Here is a 27,211-nt window from a genome sequence, read left to right on the forward strand (position 1 = left end):
TGGTCAGACTCTGTCGCAGGATCGGTTGGCCATCTGTGGTGAGTGAGGGTCTGAGAGGAGCTAAAGACTGGCCTCAGAGTTTTGGGGCCAGTGACTGAAAGGAGAAGGTTGTTGTTCAGCATTTACTGAGGTGAAGATTGGAAGAGGAGCAGGTTTTGGGGAAAGGTTGGTTCAAGTGTGGACAGGATGAGATTCCTATTAGATGGTCTCATGTAGAGGAGACCGGTGGATCCGGCCAGTGGTCATTATTTAAATGCTGAGTTTGCACAAGTTACTAAGTCGTAAAAGTTCTGCTTAAATGGTTTAAATCTCTGAGAAGATGGTATTACAAGTAACATTTTATAGAAGAGGAAAAAATACAGAGAGATTAATTTTCTTAAGGTCACAGATACGAAACTTTGTTTTATGGCTGCAAGTTTCATGTTCTACCAACTTTATTATGTTAGTTACAAAATAAGCATTAAAGGAAATTCCCCTAATTGACATAACTGATTAAGCAAGGTAATGCTTTTAGCTACCTTTATGTTACAAACACACACACACACACACACACACACACACACACACACATACATACACTCTCCTAGAGAAGTCGAGGTAATATCTTTGATGAGGTTTATATGAAAGATTTTCTTTTTTACTTTTTGATGTGTTGAAAACTAATCTCATGTAGTTTTTAACTTTGAGTATATGTTAAATTTTTTAAAAAGTGAATGGAGATGGCTATGAATATAATTTTTAGAAACATTCTTATATTTTAAAAATTTCTTTTAAGAAGTTTACTGCATGGTAATTTACGTGCTCATCATGGTTTCAAGGGGAAAATACATTTGCACAATCTTAAGTGTATTCCTTTTTTATAGTAGAATGCATATGTTTATATTTTGAATCAGAAATACAAGTAATGAAAATACATGTGATTGTCTGACCTTGCTCTAGGTATGGTGGCAAACTGTACAATACAAATAGCAAAAATAGAAATAGAAATCTATCAAAAATCTTTACTGTATTATTTAGAGGTTTATCTATATTTATAATTTTCATTTTAAAAAGCAATGGAATCTTATTTTATTTCATAAATGCCTAAGACATTTAAACTTTTCTGTGGTGTAACAAATTAATAAGGAACAGATTAATATAGTTTTCTTAAGGTAATAATAGAAAGTACATATCCTTAAAGGTCATATAGAGATATTTTGTGAAATATAACTTTGTTTGGTTTCTCTGACCTTGGATTTTTAAAAGCTTAAGAGTTTCTGATCTCTCATCTCAGTAATAGCAAACTCTTTCTGATTATGCAGGAAGTCCTGCATGTTGCAGGAGTGGAAATGCAGTTAACAGCTGCAGTGTCGTTCCTGACCATTCTACAGGAAGAATCAGTGTCAGTTCATACATATGCCCACTCCTTTCTCCAAGTCATCCTGCTACATCTGGAGCACAGGGACACAGGTCAGCAGCCTGGTGTGCTTCATTCTTTACCTATTCATTGTGTCTTGGATGTGGCTGTGATGTTTTTTGAATCTTGTTAGCCTGATGAGGATTACTGACTGAGGCCATGCTGCCCAAGAGTTAATCATTAGTGTGACTTAAATCAGCCATGGCTCTTTCCTTACAAAACCCGCAAAGTTCAGTGTCCTTAAAAGCGGAAGACTCATCTCATTAATTCGTCTTATGATCTATACTTTCTTCTTAGAATTTTTGAATTTTACAATATTTGTGTGTATAGTATTATTCTACAGCAAAAAATACACATTTTGGCTGAAAGGTACTCCCCCCCCATATTATTTTTAAAGATATAAATGTTTTCTAGATGTTGGCTAAGGAAAAAAAAATAGGGGAACTTCTTCAAATACTGATAAAAATAATAATCCCATTTTATCATTAAATATTGTTGTAACTTAATGACTGAGTTGAAACAAAATTTGTGGGCATTTAATTTGGCACTTTTTTTTTTTCTGTGTCAATCAGGTGTCAGCAATGCATGGCTTGAGACTCTTCTGTCTGTGATAGAAGTATTGCCCAAAGAAACCCTAAGACATGAGGTAATACTTTTAATTTTTTTTTTTAGTAGATACTATTAAGTGAGTCACTCTAAGGTTTTTTGTTTTCTTTAAAAAAATATTTAAAAAGAAAATAAGTTTATTTTCTACTCTGAAAGCAATGCATGTTCATTATAAAAATATGAGTAATACAGAAAATAGTAGGAAGAAAAATCATGGTTCCGGACTTAACCTAAAATCTGAAATATCATTTCAGATTTTTTCCCTACACACCTTTTTTGTTTGCCATATTAGTAATCATGTTGAATTTGCATATGGTAATTTTTCACTTAGCATTATTTTTCTGTTATTTTAAACTCCTTAGTAGTATATATAAAATATTTTACTTGTTAAACATTTAAGCCTGTTTTCAGTATTTTGTTATAAATAAGGCATTAATGAGCATCTCAGTAGAGCTTTTTAAGTTTTTTGGATGATTTTCTTAATTGTAGATTCCAGAAAAGTAGAATTAGTAGAGGATTTTCATATTCTTAAGACTCTTACTAGCAATATGTGAAAATTCCTGTTTCCCTAGACCTTAACAATAGTGTTCCAATTTTATTTACTTATTTAGATTTTTTTTTTTTTTTACTTATTCATTTGAGAGAGACAAAGTGAGAGCATAGGCAAGGGTGAGGGTCAGAGGGAGAAAGTCAGAGAGAGAGGGAGAAGCAGACTCCCCACTGATCAGGGAGCCAGACACAGGGCTTGATCCCAGGACCCCAGGATCATGTGCTGAGACAAAGGCAGACACTTAACTGATTGAGCTACCCAGGTGCCCCAGTAGTGTTCCAATTTAGTTTTTCTGGGCCAAAAAATTGAATTATATTTTAATTGGAATTTTTTTATTATTATGCTGTTGAACATTTTTTCATATATTTATGTCAATTCTATTCTTTTGGAATTGTCTGATCATATCCTTTGATCACTGTTTATACATGCTGTTTGTCAAGGTTGTCAATCTTTTGTTATGTTTGTTGCCAGTATTTTTACTAATTTATTGTTTGTTCTTAAACTTTTAACACAGTTCATTATACCTATCGCTAAAAGTTTTAGTAAATTAAAATGAAGGAATGAGAAAATTAGAAAGGAAATTTCTTCTCTAATGAAATGATTTTTCATTCTTTGAACAGCATCCCAATATTCTTTTCAAATATATCATGGTTGAAAAAAGTAATTGTCAGTGAAATGTCCTCTATATACTTCGTACAGTGTTTTTGTCCTACTTTGCCCACATATGGTTTGTGGTCCTATCTTAGTGCCAGAATACTTGTTTGAAAATGGAAGATTTACCCAGCTATGAGACTGTTTGTAAACTTAATGCCAAACATCTAGATGATTACACATATTTAAGTGTTGTATTTAATGTTGACATAGTTATTTATATTTTTTGAAGAGTGCTATATAGTAGATTGCAGTTTTTACTCTAGAATGCCATATATTATTTTATGTGATTTTTAATGCACAGTTTATTTCACATCTTCAAGTTTTAAATTACAGTTATCATTATGTATTCAGCATTTCTGGCTACTTTTTTGAGAGGTAAAAAACCAGTTGACTTTTTTATTAGAGTCCTAGAGTTTTAGAACTTGGAAGGTTCTTGGTGTGACATATTATTATTAAAATTGCATTTGTTATTTAAATTCAGTTAATTAGCATATAATGCATTATTGGTTTCAGAGGTAGATGTCAGTGATTCATCAGTCTTATATAACACCCAGTGCTGGTACAGCATATTCTAATTTCCATTTTCATAGATGAGCAGCATGGGACCAGAAATAGCAAGATTACATGGACAGATTAAAGAATGGAGGCCAGAATCAGGATTGGATCTTCATAGTTCTTCACAGTCTGTCATGCCGTTGCATTTTTTAGTGCCCAGCATTGCATAATACAGTATCAGAACTGCATCCAAATGACAGAAGTACTTAGTAGAATCTATTTGAAGCTATATTGTTTTGTATCCATTTAGGATCAATATAAAAAATTTATATGGAATAAAAATAAATTTCAGACTATGTGATAATTTGCTTTTTTTCTTTTGAAAATGTACATTTCCCAACAATACTTTACATGCATACAGATCACTGCCGAATTCACCATAAGCTTTAATTCAGTTTTTATGTGCCTGATTGGTATTTAATTATGTAATTTATCATCACCTTTACCTTAACAAGCCAGAGGCAAACAAGGTGATTCAGGTTATGAGCAACCTTACATTTTAATTCAGGTTCCTTAAAAACATTTGGGACCTTAAAATATTCCTTGAGGAAAATAGCTGACATTAGTGGTAAGAATATATAAAACTTTGTGAATTTGTTCTCTAAATCTTTTCTCTTTAGATTTTGAACCCACTTGTTTCCAAGGCACAGCTTTCCCAAACAGTCCAGTCTCGTTTAGTTAGTTGTAAAATTTTAGGAAAATTGACCAACAAATTTGATGCCCATACGTGAGTATTTGTATATAATTTTTGTCTACTTTATTCAATTAAATTGATTTAAAATGTATGATGGTCATATGATTAACAATTATATTAGACTTCTATCGTTCCATACTGCATACAAGCTTAGCTATTTTAACTTTATAGAATTCTTGGAAGTCTACTTGTTCAGGTGCATTTCCTCTGATCTCATGGTGTTTCAAAATCAATATGGTTAAATTTTTTTCTATTTCTCATCTTAGTCTTATCTGTCACACACCTAGTGTAGTTTTGAGCATAAAATGAGCATTCTATATATAGAATATATATATATATTATATAGACTTCAAAAATTGTTCAAAGCTGACCTAAAGATGGACTTTCTGATTTCTTCCATTATTGTTATGAATTTATTATTTTGAATAACTTACCTATTTTGAGATTTCTATGGAGAAGCTATTCTCTGCCCAGATGATAAATACCAAGTGGAAAGAAAGGAATGTTGTATAATTATGACATAAGAGTAAAATATAAAATTGAAGCATATTTTGGTTGATGGTTGTTAGACATTCCATTTGCCTATAACCTTTCATCTTAGCTGTTTAACTGTCAATCCAAAATTAACCATTACTTTAAAAAGACCCAGACATATATATAATTTACAAGTAACAAAAGATAACATCCAAATGGGATGACATATGTAAAAATACCTTGTAAACTATAAAGCTTTCTATTAAGGTATATTTGTTGTTATTAAGCTAAGATTTTGATGATAATTATTTGAAAATTTTAAGTATTCTAAAACACCCATTTGCATATTCCTTTTCTTCCCTTCTAAGCATTAAAAGAGAAATACTTCCTCTGGTAAAATCACTGTGTCAAGATGTAGAATATGAAGTTCGGTCTTGTATGTGTCGGCAATTAGAAAACATAGCTCAGGGCATTGGGTAAGTATACTTTCAATTCCTTATGTCATATTCTTATTTCTGGATTTTCATATGCATATTCTGTTCCTGTGTTCCATGAGAGTGTGCTGTTGAAAGGCTAAACTTTATATGATCTTTAAAAGTGATCGTAACAAGTACCTACTAATGTGTCTGGATTAAAAGAGATTAAAGTAAAATGCTTATTAGATTTACTTCACGTTAATTTCTTTTTCACCTTAAGTTGTTTAGTAAACATCCCAGATTCAGGAAGGGAAAATGTCCTGATATAAAGCATGTTTGCACTATTACAGTAGCTCTTCTTTGGGCTAGCAGCATATTATTGGGTAATCTCAGATGGGATTACTCAGTGGAAGTCTTTGTTTCCTGTACAATTCTCGATTCCACTGCCTATTATGTTGCTTTTCTTGTCTTTTGGATATGTGAAGCTCGGGGAAGAGACACATAGGGCAGATAGTCTTTTCTCTTCATCCATAAAAACTGATCTTGTGTCAAAGTAGATTAAAGGAAATTTTATCTAAGAAACATTTTGGGAAATGGTTTCTTTTAAAAGAACCTAAATTGATACAAAAAACATCAGACCTCTCATTTTTAGTAGAAGTTGCGCTGTTTTCACCTGGTTCTTTGTTTCACAAGCAAGGACAATCAGGTTGTTGCCATTTGCACAATTGTTAATAAAAAAATTGGGGACCAGCATTTAAGGCTTTAGAATGGCTTCAGAATGTCACACAGATTCAGGTCCTCTGTCTTGTCCAATTTGCTGAGTTGGATTTAAGTGTGCAGGAAGCTTAACATTTCAACAGAGTAATCATTTCTTTAATTTTGATTTCAGAACCAGCTTCTTTCTGATAAATCTTCAAAGGCTAGGGTGACTCTGGATCATTGTGGACCATAAATAATTCAGTTTTGCCCAATTCTGTGTTCCTTAACCAGGATCAGAACCTATCAGGAGAATATGCTGTTGTCTTTTGGTATTCATTTTTTGTCATCTGACATTTTACCACTGTTAAAAACAGCCTGATCAGTGGGGTGCCTGGGTGGCTCAGTCGGTTGTGTCCGACTCTTGATTTCAGACCAGGTCATGATCTTAGAGTCCTGAGATTAAGCCCTTCATCAGGCTCCATGCTCAGTGGGGAGTCTGCTTGGGATTCACTCGCTCCCTCTGTTCTTCCTCCAGCTCACACTCTCTATATTGCCCTAAAATAAAGAAATAAAATCTTTAAAAACAAAAAACCCTAAAAAGCTCAGCCTGGTCAAGTGTGTTTCAGTTAGTCTTCTGAATAATATAGCATTATTGCTTAAAGATTAATTTACAAAAAGCAAAACTACAATCTACCTGGCTTGTTAACTTAGAATTCATTTAAGAAACTAATTTACCTGATTAAATGCATATTCATTCACTTTTGAATTCTCACATACTATTAGAACATAATCATAGGACTTTCATGGTATATTGGCTGAATACGACTAAGATCTAATTCATATTCTTTATTATCCCTTTGATAAATACATAAAACTAAAGATAGGTACACTGTTCTGTTTTTTTTTTTCTTTTGGCATTGGAAATCAGGACTGTTGATAAGATCTGATAACCACAAACAAGAATTTCCTAATTCAAGGATAGAAGAATCCCTGAGATGGGTAAAAGGAGGTGGGAAGAGATATTTCAGAGATGGCTACTGATTTAAGAGAGAGGCTGCTCACTACTGCACTGGAAATTGTGTTCTACGGCAAAACCTTCCTTGGGAAGAGGCCCAAGAACAGTACAGATCTGGGTTTGTAATTCTCTATTTGCTGTGGCTGGCAAGGGAACAATTACTGACCACTTTAATCAGCAATGAGCACCAGAAACTGTTATTCATTAATAAGATAATCAGGAAGCAAAATTATGAGATTCTTGTCAAGCTAGCATAGCCATATGAAATAAAGGCTGCACAACACTAGAAGGCTAGCTATGGGTTGTGCACAGCTTAGGGTCAAAGAGGACAGTTTTCAGAATAGTATAATGAATAGTATAATGAAGAGGTCACGCACATTTGTTTATAGAAAAACAACTGTATGGAATGGACCTAGTACAGGGGTGACTAAAGAGAAAAAAACCCACAAATGTGGGATCTACAAAAAGATCCTTTAGTGTTAGAGGGGAAGAACCTTCCCTCAGCATCCAGATTGGAAAGGAAGAACATACTTTTGAAGAAGTCGATCAACACTTCTAATTCTGGTGACACAGCAAATAAGATAACCTGAAAAATGGCCCCATTATGAATATCTGACAAAATTCAATATCCATTCAAGATAAAAACTTTCAGGAAGCTAGGAGTGAAGTGAACTTCCTCAATGTGATATACGGCATATGTGAAAACCCTATGGCTAACATTATAGTTCATGGTAGGTATTGAATGCTTTTCCTTTAAGGTAAGAACTAGTCAAGGATAGTTTTTTCAATTCTATTCCACACTGTACTGGAGGTTTTAGCTATTGAAATAAGGCAAGAGAACAAAAACCTTAAAGATTTAAAGATCTGAAAGGAAGAAGTAAAAGGATGACTACTTACAGATGACATCATCATTTACGTAGAAAGTTCTCAGTAATTTACAAAATGGTTAGGACTAATAAATGGATTTAAAGATGTTTTAGGATATATACAAAAATTTAGATCAATGGAATGGAAAAGAGTCCAGAAATAAACCCACATATATGTAGCCAGTTGACTTTCAGCAGAGTGCCAGAGCAGTTCAGGGAGGAAAATCTTTTTGAAACCCAGTAGTGGGATAACTGGATATTCATGAAACAGTGAATATTGATCCTCACCTCACACCATATACATAAAGACTGATTTGAAAATTATCAATTCCTGAATATAATCAAATCAACAGCTTTCCAATCTGACATGATGTAATATTGCTGATTGGCATTTACTTAAAAAGTTAAACATCTCCTTTATGACCTAGCCATTCTACTTTTAATTATTTATGCAAAGAAGTGAAAATACATGTCCTCAACAAGAATTAGATTATATATACATGTTTATTGCAGTTTTGTTTATAATAGCCCAAACTGGAACAATCTAAATGTCTAACAATAGGTGAAGGGAAAAATAAAATGTGGTTATGTTCATACAGTGAACATATTTAGCAAGAAAAAGAAATGTACTACTGATACATGCAATATAACATCATGGGTACATCTCAAAATCAGTATGTTAAGGGAAATAAACCAGCATATGCTATATGATAAATACAAACTGAGTGATAAAAAGCAGACCCACAATTTACCTTTGTCAGAAGCAGATTGTAGAATTCAGATATAATGGGATTGATGATTGGTTCTTGTCCTCTGCCCATAATTTTTGTCTTTTGTCAGATTAGAAGGTCATTGGGATCCCTGGGTGGAGCAGCGGTTTGGCGCCTGCCTTTGGCCCAGGGCGCGATCCTGGAGACCCGGGATCGAATCCCACGTCGGGCTCCCGGTGCATGGAGCCTGCTTCTCCCTCTGCCTGTGTCTCTGCCTCTCTCTCTCTCTCTCTCTCTCTCTGTATGACTATCATAAATAAATAAAAAATAAAAAAAAAAAGATTAGAAGGTCATTGATGAAGGGGAGCCATGTAGAGGTGGGCTAAGCAAGAACACTAGAGGCAACTTCATCTTCTTAACAAAGAGATGGGGATGATTAGGTTCCCCAGTATTTCTTTAAGCCTAGGTAGGCTTCTTAATATAGGCCAGTGGAAAAGGAACAAACAAATGAGAAGTTTCCTTAAATTGCTGTTGCTGTCCTGGCCAACCATTGAACTCAGTCAGGATCATCTTCATCAGTATCTAGCTTGAGGAGATAAACCACCATCAGATGACATAGCCAGCACCTGGGTAGATTTGTTATCACTCAGCAAGACTCCAGAATTGCGGGTTGGCTCTCTGGGCAAGCTTGCTTATTTCATCCATCTTGTTATCCCTCACCCTGTATTTTACACACCTCTCCCCTTCTGACATCATGAAAAGGTTATATTGTAACTGGAGGTTATATTTATTGACTAATAAAACTGGACTTCTACGCAAATAATAGGATCAGGCTGTCCTGATTTTTGTTCCGAACACTTAAATGCCAGAAGAGTTTTTAGTAGAAAGGATAATGACCTAGAATTCTGCCCAAACCGGGCTGGAGTTTACATGTAAGGTTAAGAAAAAGATACTCTCGGGATCCCTGGGTGGCGCAGCGGTTTGGTGCCTGCCTTTGGCCCAGGGCGCGATCCTGGAGACCCGGGATCGAATCCCACATCGGGCTCCCAGTGCATGGAGCCTGCTTCTCCCTCTGACTGTGTCTCTGCCCCCCTCTCTCTCTCTCTCTCTCTCTCTATTATAAATAAATAAAAATTAAAAAAAAAAAAGAAAAAGATACTCTCATAAATATATCATCATAGGCAGTGTACAACCCGTATCTATTTCCTGAAAAAGTTACTCAGCTATAATCCAGTTTGTTTAGAGGAACTGAGAGAGAATATTTGTAATTTACATGTGTGGGTCTGCCATGATGCCTTATTTCCACATAACTTTTATAATGTGACAAATGGGCAAAGAAAACAAATATATACTTCATAAAGAAGAAATACAAATGTCTAATAAACAGATTCAACTTCATTATTCAACCTCATTAGTTGTGGAGAGATGTACTTATTGAATGCATATATATAGAGCGTCTATCGTAAGCACTGGATTAAATATGGGGGATGTAGGGACACCTGGGTGGCTCAGTGGCTGAGCTTCTGCCTTCAGCTCAGGGCATGATCTGGGGTCCCGGGATCGAGTCCCTTGTTGGGGTCCTTGTGGAGAGCCTGCTTTCTGCTCTGCCTATGTCTCTGCCTCTCTCTCTGTGTCTCTCATGAATAAATAAAGATCTTAAAATATCTATGTCTATGTATGTCTATGTCTATATCTATCTATATATGTAATAGTGAAAAAGCACCTGTCTTCCAGGTGCTTAGAGTTTGATAAGAGATGTAGTCAAGTAGACAACTATTGAATAGTATGTGATATTTACAAAAACAATAGGGATGCTACTTTTGCCAATGAAATTTGAAAAGTTAATGATAAATGTTTAAGTGTTAGCAAAGGCCTACAGAACATCTTCACCTCCTACTGGGAGAAACATAAACTTAGAGTCCTTTTGAGTTCTACAACATAGGAAAAAAGTTTGCTTATCTTTTACCTATATTCCATTTTTAGAGATGAGTCTAAGGAACTAGTTTATATTAAAGTTTATAAATAACAAGTATACACTTAGATAATATTTACTCTGTGTGAGATATTGTTCTAAGTGTTTCACATAGATGAACTTTATTTATATCCTCACAACCATCTGTTGGATGGATAGTATCGTTATTCCTTTTTTACAGATGGGGAAGCTGAAGCCCAAAGAGGATGTTATATAATATGAACAGGATTGAAGTCTGGAAGGCCATACATTATCAGAAACTTTCAAAGTTTCTTGAAGTAGAGGGCTATAGGTCATTTTAATTTTTATACTGCTTATGTTTTTAAATTTTTGATAATGAACATAAAATATGCTATTTTAATACATAGTACAGTAGTTTTTAGTGGCTTTATCAGAGTTGGAAATGAGAAATCCTCATCTGTGTTGGTAGGTTGAAATTGAAATGTCCCTGTTAACCACTAATGCAATACAGATTTGATTTTATTCTCTTTGCCTTTTTAGCATCAAGAAATCATTATACAGTTTATTAAAGACCTCTTGCTTCTGATTATCTTTAACACTTAGATAGTTGGGATTGCATCAGTGTACCACTTTTGGGGAGAAAAGAAAAGTCTGTTGAAAGATTGAATGGAAATAATTAAATGGAAATAATGGAATGAAATCTTAAACGACTGTCTTTCATTCTTAATAAATTCAAGGTTTTCAGTGGTATACAAACACTTTTGAGGAAGATTTGTATGAAATAAATTTTTGTGACCTTTGGGCCAGAATGTATTCTTATCTTTTCTCCTTCTTCACCTCCTCTGTCTACTTCCTCCTATGTTTGATAAATGTTGAACTACTGGTCATGCTAACACCTGTATTTGTGATCTAGATCCACTTCTTTTTCTTCCCCTTCTCTTAGCCTATTGCTAAAGAAATGGGTATTGGTGATTTTCCTGGCAATTTACTCAAAATCTCGCATGAGTATTTTATATTGAAGAATAAGTACTATTTAGAAGAAAATTTTTTTTGAGGTATAATTGACATATTAGTTTCACGTGCATAAAGATTTGATATTTGTACACATTGTAAAATGATTATCATAGTTTAGTCATCACCTATCACATAGTTACAGAATAGTTTTTTCTTATGGTGAGGACTTTCAAGATTTATTGTTTTAGGAACTTTCAAATATGCAACACAGTATTGTTAACTCTAGTCACTATGCTATACATTTCATTCCCATGCCTTATTAGTAACTGAAAGTTTGTACCTTTTGACCATGTTACCTCCTTTCATAGATTAATTTCTTAAAAACAGTTTTTGGCCCTCTGCTCACTCAAGTCCTTAGAGCTCTGCTGTCCAGTGTGGTAGCCACTAGCCATGTTTGGCTATTTAAATTAAGTATAATAAAATTAAAACTTCAGTTCCTCAGTTATACTGACCTTATTTTAAATGCTCAGGAGCCACATGTAGCTACTCTACATATTATAAACATTTCCATCATCACAGAAACTTCTGCTTGGCAGGGATGTCTTAGAGTCTTTGTGCTCTGCCCTGAATTTAAGGTTTTCTGCAGCTCCTATTGACTTTCTTGTACTCTATCAAATTATAATTCATACCATCTTCAATCAAGTGGTCAAGAAAGCTGGCTACCTTATATGCGTCTCCTCTATCAGTGTATGTCATTGTAATAACGTCTTATCATGGTGAATAAGCAGAATCTTAAAGTCTTGAATAAGAACCATTTGTGACTGTATTATAAATGTTGTATATCCCCTGAAAGCATGTACATTGTGTCTTGTTCTTTTAGAGGAAGCATCTGGTATCATATATCATTCTGCTATATAGAAATTAGTTCCTGTAATAATATATTTGGAGTGAATGAAAAAATTCTTTAACCCTTTAAATCTAGATAAAAAGATTTTATTAAGGTTTCTATAATCACTGCTGTAAAGTTTTTCTAATTAGTCCAGATCATTGACTGGTTGCTTAAAATGGAAAACCATGTTAAAATTTATAAAGTTTAATATACTTCTAGTCATTAGGATCTCTGTAGGTAATAATATTATCCTGGTGGAGCTAGAATTGTTTAAGTAATTATACAATTACTGTTAATGTTTCTTATCATGCTTTTTATCCAGATTGGAAGCTTCTGGGGAGCAGGAGCTATGTCTTTTTGATTTTTCCTATTTTCTACAGCACCTGGCACCATGATTTGTTCTTAATAAGTTCTTGTTATAGTTTACTGAATTGATTTATTTTCTTCTGTTGCTCACTGTGCAGGACAGAACTTACAAAAAGCATGGTGCTCCCTGAACTAATAGAACTCTCTAGGGATGAAGGCAGCAGTGTACGGCTTGCAGCTTTTGAAACTTTGGTTAATCTACTTGACGTATTTGATACAGGTACATCTTCATGTGGACACATCTTTGCTTCTGGGTTGTGAATTCAAGCCTGCATTGGGCTCTATGCTGGGTATGGAGCCTAATTTTAAAAAAAATCAATTAACTTCTTAAGGAAGGGTCTTCTAAGAAGTCAAGGTGAAGAAATTCAGTAAACAGGCTCACCGAAAGTCTGAGCCCCTCCATCTGGCATTAAAATTTTTGATGATCTCAACTCTCTTCTCAGTGCTGCTTCTCCCACACCTCCCCCACCAATGCTGGCAGATATTTTCTGTTACTGTATGGCTAACAGAGTAATTTTTCTTTCTGGAATCTGTGTATGTCTTAATTCTACTTGTGTGGGTAACTAGATCTAAAGTCTTTTGTTTTGTTTTCCAGATGACAGGAGTCAAACCATACTTCCCTTAGTGAAATCATTTTGTGAAAAATCTTTCAAAGCAGATGAATCAATTCTTATTTCCTTATCTTTCCATTTAGGAAAACTATGCCATGGACTATATGGTATGATATATATTAAGAATTTTAAGATTATAGATATTTTTTTTCCTTTTTGGGGGCACCTGGGTAGCTCAGTGGTTGTACATCTGCCTTTGGCTCAGGTCATAATCTCAGGGTCCTGGGAACATCAAGTTCCCTGCAGGGAGCCTGCTACTCCCTCTGCCTATGTCTCTACTTCTCTCTGTGTGTCTCTCATGAATAAATAAATGAAATCTTTTAAAAAATATTTTTTCCTTTTTATTTTACCCCAGCCATTAAATTTCAGCTCTCTAGTTATAAAACCTATCCTTTAAGTGTGTGAAATCATAAGAGGCCTTAGATTTTTGATAGCATAATTTAGAACACATTTAAGAATGACTTTTCCTCTAATAGAACCTATTTGAAAGAATAGCGACAGAATGAAGTAGGCCTGGCCTTTTAAATTTCTGAATATTTTATTTTTATGTATCAGTTGACATATGATAAAAGCTCAATTGACTATTGGTACATAGTAAATATACCCTTATTAACTATTTGTTGAATAATTAATATATCATGTGAGCAGTTCAGCTTAGAATTTAACATAATACTCACAACCTGGCATCTTGAACATATTACCCAGTTCTTAGCTTACTATAATAATGTAAGCATAAATTAAGTTACAACCATCTGGCATAGTAAAACATTTTAAAAAATGTATGTTGTAGACTTTTAACAGGCTGTTGAAAATAAGTACTGCAATATATGGTGAGTTCCCAGCTCCCTAACATAGTTTATGAATGTGGAATCAGTCCATTGATAAAAATATTTCAAGTTTACTTTGCCATCTTTTAAATCAAGTTTTTAAGTACCTTCTTTGCAGAAACATATGTATGTCTTTTCTACAAACAATTTTAGAATATTTATGATAAATAAATAGCATTAATGACCCTGATATATTGTAGTGGCTTGTTAGTGGTCTGTGGTATGATACATCCTGCAGAAATTAATGCAGTTGTAATTTTTGCATTGCATAGTTTATACTATCAAAATTAAGTTATTGTGAAAATTGACATGAAGTGAAACAATAGATCCATTAGATTTCTTCATAATATGTATTCTTTCCTCATTGTTGCTTTTATTTATGATCTTTAGCCATTTATTTGAATATGTGGTTCCAATTATATATGTATTGTACCTTGCTTTTCTCTTTGTTTTTGTTCTCAATTAGAATGTTGAACACAAGTTTTACATTTTTTTAGGAATCTTTACTCCAGATCAACACTTGAGATTTTTGGAGTTTTATAAGAAACTCTGTACATTGGGTTTGCAACAAGAAAATGGACACAATGAAAATCAGATTCCACCCCAAATCCTGGAGCAGGAGAAGAAATATATTTCAGTACGGAAGAACTGTGCTTATAACTTCCCGGTAATAAATTATGTATTTGAACTGACTAAACATTTTGATTATAACTTTAAAATATATGAATAGATAATATTTAAAAATGTGGCCATATTTGACACCTGCTGCTTAATTAGCCTTATATCTGGCATATACAGGAGGTACTAAGTAATATTGGTGTAATTTATGTTTGTCTTTATGTATAAATTAGAACTATATGCATGCATCTGGACCTTCTAAATATGATCTCTATCTAAATTATTATTCAGAGGACATGATTTCAATATAAATGAAATGATTATAATATTGGGTATTGATGCATGTTTTTCTCTCCTTCCCATTCATCTTCTCCCTTCCACCTCCACCAGGCCATGATTGTTTTTGTTGATCCTAAAAACTTCCACCTGGAACTCTATTCTACATTCTTCTGCCTTTGTCACGACCCTGAAGTACCAGTCAGATACACTATTGCTATTTGTTTTTATGAAGTAAGTCTGAAAAAGTGATACTACTTTACGTTTGTTGTTAATTCCACCCATATATGCTAGATGATTTTTTTTGATATTGTGTACACTTCCATTTATAAAGGTTTATTACAAGATATTGGCTCCATATGTCTTTAGTATTGTAGTCCTGAATGTTAAGATTCCCATAATTCTCTTAATATGTTTATGGAATTCATTTACATAAGCATATTATAATAATTTATCATGTATTAGTCCGTTCACTCCATATATCTATACTAAGTGCTTACTTTAAGTCAGAGATTATGGTGTAAATATGGGTGTTGCAGCTTTGGAAGTAAAATGAGTTTTTATATGCTTTGCAATATTTATTCTTGACTTTGCATCTAAACTCAAGACCTTAAGAATAAATGGAAAATTGAGAGATTATTTAAATTTATTATTTTTACTGCACATGGATCATGTTTCATGAACATAGCTGTTAGGTTCGGCTATTACAACAACTCTCTGTAATGTAAGAGCCAAAAGTGAATTTAAACTTTTATGACAGATTAACTGTGTAACACTTGAGGTTGAAATTTGGATATGTGTCTTAGATGATCCCAGTAAGCATATGTATGCTCTAGTGCAGTAAACATGTATAAAGTATAACTTACCAACTTTAAAATGTAAATATATCTTTATAAATAAAATAGCATAATAAGTTATTTCCTTTCTTTATAAGAAATATCTATTCTTAGTCTCAGTGAGAAGATTTCAGCCACTTCCTTGCTGTGTTCCTACAGCAGAGCATTATGAGATTAGGTGAAAGTGTACAAGGTATCTATAGCATCATTATTATGTTGCTTAAGACTAGGAAATATTTCCTTAAAAGATGTAGTTAATTAAAATAATAATTAAAATAATTCCAATGTTGCACAATTAACTCATCTTTGTAAATATACTTATAGAAATATGTTTTTGGAGAAGGGGAAACAACAGAGGGCACTGACTAGCTGAGTGAAATATCTGTTTCCATTCTACATTAAGTGGGCATTTAGCCTTGGTTGTTGTGTGTGCTTGTATTTGTTAGATGAATGGTCTCTAGAGATGGTTTCATAAGGTTAGTGTCTGAGAACACAATATTAATACAATATTAGAATTTTTACTTATGTTTATCTCATCCCCTTAATATTTCATTTCTATTTGTGTTTTATAGTGGACATAATATGTTAACACCCTATACATAAACATCTTGAAATGTGTACTTAAAAATACTTCACTGTTAGAAGTGAGTTTGGAGATTGTTGATATAGTTCCTTGCTGGGTGGCCAGTTGCCATATTCTCTCAATCAGGCCATGTAGGTAGGCTATTATTGATACTCCACAAAATAGATTGTTAGTCTAGGTTTATCCTCTAGAATAGTGAAAATTCGCTAGTGGGTTTAAATTTTTCTCACAGTGTTACTATAAAATTCTGATACTTACATTACTATGTTCTAACTTTATTCTTGTTTTTCAGAAATATATTATTTTGAAAATATTTTGAAAAAGTCAGAAACAACCCTGTAGAACAAAGGTTTTTTTTAAACTCTGTCTTTATCCAGGAAGCCTTCCCCCCCTCAAATAAAAACTTACCCAGAGGCCCAGTATGTAAAACAAAACAAAGCCCAAAACCCTAAAACAAATTCCCCCCCAAAAAAACAAAAAAAGAAAGGAAATAAAAAAGTGAAGTAGAAACTGGTGAATTTACAATTGTGGGTTCTGAGTTTACTTGAGGAAATAAAACAAACCTGTTCACAGGGGAGCTAAATAAGACAGTTCCAGCTCCTCTTGTGCTGATTAAAGTCTTTGATGGGAAAAATCTTGGATGTCTTGCTTGCTCAGGAGTGTCCCCCCCCCCCCCCCCCCGCCCGTCCCTGTGTCACACAGATCTTCTGTAGTGCTTCCCCTCTTTAGGAGGCACTGAACCGAGATGAATGCTTATATGCCTGCAATGTCCTGTAAGACCCTCTTGGCTGCTGTTAAGACTTTAAAATATGAGCTAGAGATGTCCTTGGACTTATTGCTTGTGATATGAAAATTGTGACTCAGATAAATCCATCTTGTTCTTTATACACCCACGTGGGCACTTACTTTCCCACCCTGTGTGTCCATGCTCCAGAGTATTAAAAAGCTGTTTTTCTGTGCACTGTTTTTTTAGAAATCTAATTTTCATATTTATGTTGTAACCTAGTTTCCTTTTAGAGGAAGCATCTAACAGGCATGTATTTTATAAAATTATTATAACCTTTAGATGTCTAATAGTTTTAGATCTGAGAGACTTTATTGCTCCTTTTTAGGTATCTAAACTTCTGAATTCTGGAGTATATTTAATACATAAAGAACTAATAACATTATTACAAGATGAATCATTGGAGGTAATATCTTCTTACTCTTCGGTTTTCACTTCTTTATGTTAAGTCTGAATGTATCAATGCCTCCCCCCCTTCTTAGGAATTGCATTAGGTCTGTCAGCAGACTAGCCCCCAAACCATCAAGACAATGTATCATTGTATCATAGACTGGAAATTGATATAATACCATATATATGTTTAAATACATGTATTTAATATATGTCTTTAAACATTATATGTATTTACATACATAGAAACATACATAAAATACCATATATGTATGTTTGTTTATTAAGAAAAATTTAGGGGGTGCCTGGGGGTGCTCAGTCATTTAAGTGTTCTGCCTTCAGCTCATGTCATGATCTCCGGGTCCTGGGATCAAGCCCTATGGTGGACTCCTTGTTCAGTGCGAAATCTGATTCTCCCTCTCCCTTTGACCCTCCCCATGTTGTGCTCTCTCTCTCCCTCAAATAAATTATAAAAACCTTTAAAAAAAGAGAAAAATTTAGGAAATGCCAAAAAGTAGACAAAAAAGGACACCTTTAGTTCCAATTACTGTTTGTTTGTTATATTTTTAAAAATCTTTTTGCTATGGAAAGATTTTTGTTTTATACAATTGCAGTCATATTTTATATCACATTTTATGCCTTTTTTCTCTCCTAGCTTATTTGGGGAGTATATTTGGGGAGTTTGTGGAAACTTTGAAATACTTTATTATGATGCTGCATTTAGTATATCCTATTCATCCAAATGACTACTAGCTTGCCAAAGCTCAACTCATCAATATTTACACATTGCTGAGGGTGTTATCCAACATAAATTGCTTTTTAAAAGTTGAGAGGCAGTTTCTCAGCATATTGGTTGTATAGAAGTAGCTGTCTCAGATCTAAAATGAACAATATCAAGAGGCATATCTACTAACCTCTTTTCAAAGGTAGTTTTGATCAAGGCAGTTGATGATATTTCTGAGATGTTCTAGTAAGAAGATGGCAATGTAGGAAAATAGAAACTCCCCAAATGTTGTTTGGTAAATAATACTATTTCTGCACAGAAATTGACATATGAGGCTAATCTAAAATTAGAAAAACAGTAGTTGCTGTAACAATAATCAATATCTCTATTAAAAGGTACTAGATGCTCTTATAGATCATCTTCCAGAAATCCTTGAACTTATGTCTACTGGTGGAGAAAGCAGTGTACAAGAAAATAAGGTAAATCCCATTATCAAAGAAATTCCTGAATGTTATAAGTATGATCTTACTTTACAGAGTTGTGGGGAATCAATGAGAGAACGTACGGAAAACATTTAAAGTAGTTCTTGCCCTGTAATAGCAGGTGCTTAGTAAATGTCTGTTTGAGCTTCAACAGTGTGAATTCCCCTACAATTCTTCCATTACCATGGTTCTTATTTATTGTCCTTGGAGTTTACATTCATATTTTCAGTTTTTATTAGCATTAATTATTATTCCAAGAATAGCATCTGGTGTGGACAGAAGAGTAGGAAACTAGAAGGTCAAAATTTTCCAACAGTGAAATAGAACCAATTTTACTGTAGTTCAAAGGATTGAGTCCTATTCTCTCTTTCAAAATTTTGTTTTCTGTAAACATGAATTTTACTTACACATTTTTTAAAACATTTGATTTTGCCAGATAATTACCTCCTTGGGGCAGCTGAGATCCTCCTAGGTTCTCAAGGGAGTGAGAATATTCCTCTCCTCAGGTTGTAAGACTGAATAGTTTGGCTGAATGTTGCAGTTGATTTATTATCATCAATCCTCTGATGTGCTTTCTTTTTCAGTTATCATCTCTGCCTGACTTGATCCCAGCCCTCACAGCCGCTGAGCAGCGAGCTGCAGCCTCCTTGAAATGGAGAACTCATGAGAAGCTCCTACAGAAATATGCCTGTCTGCCGCATATCATATCAAGTGATCAGATTTATTACCGTTTCTTACAAAGAATGTTCACGATCATGATGACAAATGTGAGCCCAGTACCTTTTATCTCCTTCTTTTGAACTCACATCTGATTTTGGAATTATCAAATTCTTCCCATTCTCAAGATAGTACAACAAACTCTGTTTATTCCATTTTGCCCTAGAAGGATGTTATCCTAGAAGGATGTTATCTCCCCAGGTCCTCAAGGGGGAAATCAAGTTTCCCTGTGCTTCTCCACTAATGCTTGTTTTTGAACATTGTCTGTATAGCTGGATTGAAGAATGAACAAGTGTTATCCTTACTTACCCTTTTGCCATATGTTGCCAACAAGAGTGTGAACAGACTCACTTCAAACTCAATATAGTTCTTCTCAGGAGACAGGTTGGCAGGAGTCTGTGATCTCTACTGCTAAGTCCCTTTTGCTCTGACATACACCTTTTATGTGGCGTGGTCTCAGAGCCTACCTCAGCTATGCCATATTGTCAAGATATCCCGTAAGCCCCTAAATCTTAGTGGAGTTGCTTTTTCTTTTAAAGTACCTCTAAAAAGTGGCTGTGTAATAGGGAAAGCTTATATTAAAAGCATGATAACCTGCTATGGATAGCCTTAAAATTAGAGTGAAAAGCAGGAAGAAAAAAAAGTTTGTACTCAGAAATCCCCCAGAGAGTAAGTTGTCTATCTTTTCACAAAAATTTCCAGAGGTTTATTTAACCCACAGCTCACTGTACATTTAATATGATGTCTTCCTACCCTTTTAAAGATTAAAAAAATCTTTAAGAAAATTTTTATTTATTTATTTGAGATAGAAAGAGCAGTGAGAGCGAGCGAGCTAGAGAGTGCATGAGCAGGGGAAGGAGCAGATGGAGAGGGAGAAGCAGACTCCCCACTGAGCAGGGAGCCTGATTCTAGGCTTGATCCCAGGACCTGAGCTAAAGGCAGACGCTTAACCCACTGAGCCACCCAGGTGCCCCCTTATCATTTTTGAAATATAAAAAAGTTCTGTGTATTGTTTATGTTTTAGAAGCTGTTAAAAATCACTTTATATTCTCATTGTTCTAAATAAGAGGGAGGTAATGAAATCTAATAGACATCTCAGAAACCCAAAATCAGCTTTTGCTTCAAAGATGAAAAAGAAATAAAAAAAATAACATTATTGGTGTCATTTACAACTTAAGTAAAAAAAAAAAAAATAGGCCTACATTTCATGAGCTAACACTTCTACAAGTTAATTTCATTCATCAAAGCCTAGAGGACTAAGGTTACATTATATAGGCTTACATTATAGGTATAACAGTCTTAAGAAATGATTTTGACAACAATGACTCCCTTATTGGAGGACAGTGCATGAGTGTACCACATAGGAAATTTCACATAAAATTGAGCAGAATTGATGGATTATTTTACTCAGAAATGACCTATTTGAATGTCTTCTATGTGTCAGGGACTGTTAAGGACTTAGGGATATAGGAGTGAATAAGACAGACTCCTGCTCTTAACAGAGCTTGTGTTCTGAAGGGGTGGTGGCAGGATAGATAATAAAACAGGGTCAGGGAATATATTAACAGCTGCTAGTAAGTGCTATGAAGTTTGATCTTAATTGTTTATCTCAGCCTGATGATTTAGTACTGCTGTACTTACAAAGCTAAGAAGACATAATTATGCCATATTTTTAACTTCACTTATCAAGAAAGAAATGATTTACAACATAGAGTATGAACAAAGTACTTGCAAGTCTAAGAGATTTGTTTTACCTTCTTTTACAAGACAGTGATTCCACACTTAAAAGGAGATACATGGTTATTATAGCATGTTTTCCATGATCAAAGAGGATACTTTATTCTGCTTCAATATTCTCTGGAGAAAAGAAAGATTTATATTTTCCATTCCATACTTAATGGCTAGAAGACTCATGCATTCATTCAGCAAAATTTATTGAGTGCTTACTATGTGCCAAGCACTATATCTAGGGTACCTAAAAGAGACAAAGGAAATATTATCCTGGAATCTGAAATTTCACTGGAGACAGACAGTAAGCCAACATATGTAGATAGTATGTCAGGGAAGAACAACAGTGAAGAACAGTAAAGCAGGGTAGAGAATGAGGAACGTGACAGTGGGTAGTAGGATGCTCTTGTGGAGAGATAGTGGTCAGGAAGGAGTCCTCTCTGATCAAGTACACTTCATGCAGAGGTTTGAACCAAATAAAGGAGTTACCGTGTGGATGTCTGAAGGACAGGTGGCCTGGGCAAAGGGAATAGTGTGGTTGCGTGAGGAGCAAGGAAGCTGGTGTGGTGAGTGGCAGAGAGATGAGGCAGGGGGTGGTGGGGCCCGCAGCACAGTGCACTTTCAGGGCCTTGACATGGAATCAAGCTTGTATGCTCTGAAACATGGAAAATCTTTGGAAGGTTTTGAGTAATGATTTTTTTTCTACTTTTGTTATAAAAAAATTGTAAAGATACAGAAAGGCAGAGAAAATGATGAACCCCCATGTAGAACTCAGCTAGACTGAATAGTTATTAACATTTTGCCATATCCACTTTTTCTGTTTCATTGTGCTGAGGAATTTTAAATTCTAAGTATCATTATATTTTATCTCTGAACATTTCAGTGTTCGTCTCTAACAAAGGACATCCTCCTATATAATCACAATATAGCCATTGCATTTTACAAAGCAGACAATTATTCTTCAATGTTGTTTCATATCTCTGCAGTCCACATTGGCCCCCTAAGTATATTTTATAATTGTTTTATTCCATATAGGATCCAATGCATATCCATATAGGATCTACATTGCCTTTGGCTGTTACAACTCTTAATTGTCTTTTAATTCAGAACAGGCTCCCACTTCTCCCTTTTGCCACTTTTTCATGACATTGAATTGTGGAAGAGACTTTGTTGTCCTGTAGAATATTCTGTCAGAGTGCTGCTTCATGGTTCACCTATTCTCAATATTTCTTGTAAATGGGAAATTAGATCTAATAGAAAATTAACCTAAAGCTCACTGAATTTTAGGTTACACATTTTTGGTGAGAATACTTCTTGGACACCAATTTACATTTTATATTGCATCCTATCCAGACATGTGTTTCTCTGTCAGTGAGCTCAGAGTGTTTGTCCAGGTGGGGACAGCTTTATCAGTCTGGTGCAAAATTATGTTTTCTCTTGCAAGGTACACTGTACCCTGAAGCTGATGGTTGGAACACTATGAACACCATTTTTCCATCAACCTTAACACTCATTAGGCAACCACTGGTGATCCTTCCTGAATCTGTTTTCATTAGAACTTGCAGGAGAGTGATTTTTAAAAATTCTATCACTTCTACATTTTTCATGACATTCTTCCATGAAGAGATATTCTTCTTTATCCATTTGGGTAATTTGATTACACTGAAATATATTTCCTCATGTAATCCTTAGTTTTTTCCTCCTGCTGTCAGTTTTTAGAGTTAGGAGCTGGTGCAGTAACCACTCCCAGTGGTGACAACTGAGTTTTGTTTTGGTTTTGTCTCCCTTTCAGGCTTATTCTCTAATATTAGATATTGTTTTAATCAAATGCAGTCATTGTTTGTGTACTCAGATTGTCACAATTTACTCAGGCAGGGCCTGACATGTTTTTGATACGATTACCTTCATCTTTGATTTCTGGCCCAAAAGATAGCTTATGTTATACTGTGAGGTAAAAAAAAAAAATTTTTTTTCATGTGACTAGTATTGATGTGTTTGAAATTCTATTAGTATACACAAATTGAAGAAGAGAGTAACATGTTTTTATTCAGTTCATTTATCTAAAATTCATTTTTAAAATGCCAGTGATGCTTCTCTTTATGTACCTTTCTTAAATTTTCTGTTCTAATTCATAGGGAATACTCTCCTTTTACGTTTAACACATCAAAAATACCACACAGAATAGTACTCTAGAGAAAAAGAGCTTGTATAAAACATGAGAGGAGGTAGTAGGCTACTCCCCGCAGTGTAGTAAGTTTTATTCTACTTGAATTTCAAGGATCCCCACTATAATACTCTGAATCTTTGAATATTAAATATGATGGTATTTATATGTAAGCCAAGGTGGTAAATACGAATTTTTTACTGGTTGAGAGATTTTTTTTCTAATATATAATTTGAACCCAGTAAAGATAGATAATTGAATTCATTTACAGTTGACAAATTCTGCCCAGTGATAAGATGGAAAGTCAGAAGACAAAGGATTATAGAACACTAGTCAGAGTCACTGACATGGTGTCCCTTGGATTCTAAATTTTATCTGTGATATAGGCCAGGGATCTCGATGAATGGTCGAAGAGGCAGAAGCAAGCGGAAGGATTGAAGGGTACACTTGATCATATGATTTCTAGATTTCAATTTAGAAGTGGCACATTTTTGGTGATTAGGTCTAAGGCAGGGCATGTTCTTGCAATATTTGTTGAATAAATGAATGACAAGGTCCAGGGAATGGCTAAGAGAATGGATGGCTGAGATGTTTTTGGGGAGAATGCCACTTAACGATGAAGTGGCAGAGAAAGGAGAGTCAACTAAAAATCAGATCTGGATGATTTGGAAATGACTGTGCCAAACTAAATTAACTTTGTAATGTGATGCATTAGTTGATCTGCCTGAGTGATATTCACACTGAATTAGGAAGACACTTCCTAGGTGATTTGAGAGGCAGACAAAATTGCTCTTACTTTTAGCCAAAACTGAAAATTGATCTGTGGAGCAAAACTATGCTATAAGATTAGTCTAATTGTCTTTCCTACCTGTTTCTTTAAGAATGTCTTACCTGTCCAAAAGGCAGCTTCACGAACTCTATGCATTTTTCTACGTTATAATCGTAAACAAGAACAGAGACATGAGGTCATTCAGAAGTTAATTGAACGTAAGTAATCATTGCCTTTTATTTGGAAAAGCAGAAAGTAAACTGGCCTTAGTTATCTTGGGCCGACATTATGTATCATTTTTCCGTGATGTTGATAAATATCTAGAGTGTGTATTTGAGTTTTGTAGGTTATTTATTTTTTTTTTTGCTTTAGAAATTTAAATGACAGGATCGGTCTGTGATTGAATGGGAGAAATATTTACTCTGGGCCTTCTTTAGTGAGTTTCTACACTTGAGAAATTAAAATAATGTATATATATATATTTTTAATTTATTTTTTATTGGTTTTCAATTTGCCAACAGATAGAATAACACCTAGTGCTCATCCCGTCAAGTGCCCCCCTCAGTGCCTGTCACCCAGTCACCCCCACCCCCCCCCGCCCTCCTCCCCTTCCACCACCCCTAGTTCATTTCCCAGAGGAGTCTCTCATGTTCTGTCTCCCTCCCTAATATTTCCCACTTGTTTTCTCTCCTTCCCCTTTATTCCCTTTCACTATTTTTTATATTCCCCAAATGAATGAGACCATATAATGTTTGTCCTTCTCCGATTGACTTATTTCACTCAGCATAATACCCTCCAGTTCCATCCATGTCGAAGCAAATGGTGGGTATTTGTCATTTCTAATGGCTGAGGAATATTCCATTGTATACATAGACCTCAACTTCTTTATCCATTCCTCTGTCGATGGACACCGAGGCTCCTTCCACAGTTTGGCTATTGTGGACATTGCTGCTATAAACATCGGGGTGCAGGTGTCCCGGTATTTCATTGCATCTGTATCTTTGGGGTAAATCCCTAGCAGTGCAATTGCTGGGTCGTAGGGCAGGTCTATTTTTAACTCTTTGAGGAACCTCCACACCGTTTCCCAGAGTGGCTGCACCAGTTCACATTCCCACCGACAGTGTAAGAGGGTTCCCTTTTCTCCGCATCCTCTCCAACATTTGTGGTCTCCTGCCTTGTTAATTTTCCCCATTCTCACTGGTGTGAGGTGGTATCTCATTGTGGTTTTGATTTGTATTTGTCACATATAATTTCATGCAGGAAAGATTAAACTTATCTTTTTTGTTGTTGTTTCTAGAACTGGGCCAAGGAAAAAGTTATTGGAATAGACTTCGATTTTTGGATACCTGTGAATTTATTATAGAGATCTTTTCCAAATCATTTTTCTGTAAATATTTCTTTCTACCTGCTATTGAACTGACACATGATCCGGTGGCAAATGTAAGGTATGCTACTAATCCAAAGAAATACTTGAAAATATTGTACATTTAACTTTATCTACTATAATTCATCTTCTGATCTACTATAATGTACTTACACTTTGAAATTCCTGGTAGTCTTAATTCATGAGCCTCAATAGGACTTGGAGGCATAATCTTTTTAAACAGTGCCTCATGTCTTTGATTTATTGGGTTAAGAGAGTAGTAGTCAAAGCCAGAATGGCAGGCTTCTCCTGCCACTTGGATAAATACATAACATTGGTGTCAGGAGAAGGTTGAGTAGATATTCTTAATTTATGGATTTTCTGAGACTAAAGAGAATAACTTAAAGTTGGCTTGGCCAAGTTCTGTCCATTTTTAGAGGCAATCAGGATTGGATTTTGTTTCGTATTTTTAGTGTAAGAAAATACAGAAAATGCTACTGCATTGGCTTCAGTATTTTTACATCTATGTTGTTAATATTTTGCAAATTGAAGTTGTGACTCTAGAAAATCAGCTCCCGGTGTGATGAATTATCATTTATCAAGCAATTGACAAAGATTATTTGAAAGGAAATGAAATCATCTCTACTCTGGTCAATATGACTAAATGCATAGCATTGACCCTAAGAGATAGCAACCTGACAATTCAAAAACCAAATGAAGATTAATTGAACATTGCTCCATAAATATTGGTTATTTTTGGAGGGTAAGAGATCATTGCATAGCAATTTGTCTTGGTTTCAGTTTTCTTCTTTTTTTTTTTTTTAAGATTTTATTTATTCATGAGAGACACAGAGAGAGAGGCAGAGACACAGGCAGAGGGAGAAGCAGGCTCCCCTCGGGAAGCCTAATGTGGGACTCAATCCTAGGACTCTGGGATCACGACCTGAGCCAAAGGCAGACACTCAACCTTTGAGCCACCCAAGTTTCAGTCTTCTACCTGGGCAGCTGCCAGCCAAACAAATGGATTCAGCAACACAGTATGCTAATTGGCTTTTGGATACAAAGCATTTGCCCAACTCTGTAGAGATGTTATTTAGAATGAAAGCCATCACAGGCAAGAGTGGTGGGATCATGCACTTAGTAGGAGGGTTTCTGGAGCTATACCACCTGGCCTGATTTCCAGCTATATACTAGCTGTGGTCTTTGGGCAAGTTACATAATCTCTCCGTGCACTAATTTCCTTAATTACCCAATTCATAGGGTGTTCTGAGGAATAAATACCTGAGATAATGTATATAACAAAGTTAGCTTACCAGAAAGATGTGATATCTAATCTTAAAATCTTTATAATCTCACGGGTCCAGGAATCTCACAGAGATAACTCACCGCTGTGGCTTCTTCTTCTGTACCTTCTGTTGAATATATGTTTTCTAGACCTACTTTGAGTTATGAAGAATGAAGTATGCATAATAGTCTGTTGTTTCTGTTTTTCCTTAAGTGAATGTTTAAAATTTGAATTCATTGATTATAGACAATATGAAGCCTGGAAAGACCATTGGTAT

The 27,211-nt window shown here is 34.8% G+C and overlaps 1 protein-coding gene across 7 annotated transcripts in view; it reads left to right on the forward strand.

The window, feature by feature from the left end:
* Nucleotides 1–27,211, forward strand: part of PPP4R4 (protein phosphatase 4 regulatory subunit 4) — a 98,933-nt gene that overhangs the window by 49,774 nt on the left and 21,948 nt on the right. For 5 of the 7 annotated variants that reach the window (XM_025443050.3, XM_025443047.3, XM_025443052.2 and 2 more), the window contains 13 exons: nt 1,302–1,449; nt 1,969–2,042; nt 4,382–4,488; nt 5,298–5,405; nt 12,876–12,997; nt 13,373–13,495; nt 14,713–14,882; nt 15,224–15,343; nt 17,641–17,718; nt 18,822–18,905; nt 19,493–19,675; nt 24,399–24,504; nt 25,584–25,731. In XM_025443050.3, coding sequence (XP_025298835.1) covers nt 1,302–1,449; nt 1,969–2,042; nt 4,382–4,488; nt 5,298–5,405; nt 12,876–12,997; nt 13,373–13,495; nt 14,713–14,882; nt 15,224–15,343; nt 17,641–17,718; nt 18,822–18,905; nt 19,493–19,675; nt 24,399–24,504; nt 25,584–25,731 — 1,571 coding nt within the window. The remainder of the gene's footprint in view (nt 1–1,301; nt 1,450–1,968; nt 2,043–4,381; nt 4,489–5,297; nt 5,406–12,875; nt 12,998–13,372; nt 13,496–14,712; nt 14,883–15,223; nt 15,344–17,640; nt 17,719–18,821; nt 18,906–19,492; nt 19,676–24,398; nt 24,505–25,583; nt 25,732–27,211) is intronic. The other 2 variants (XM_025443051.3, XM_025443048.3) reach the window with 2 other exon arrangements.

Source organism: Canis lupus, chromosome 8 (genome assembly GCF_003254725.2).
Source record: "Canis lupus dingo isolate Sandy chromosome 8, ASM325472v2, whole genome shotgun sequence".
NCBI classification, from domain to species: domain Eukaryota; kingdom Metazoa; phylum Chordata; class Mammalia; order Carnivora; family Canidae; genus Canis; species Canis lupus.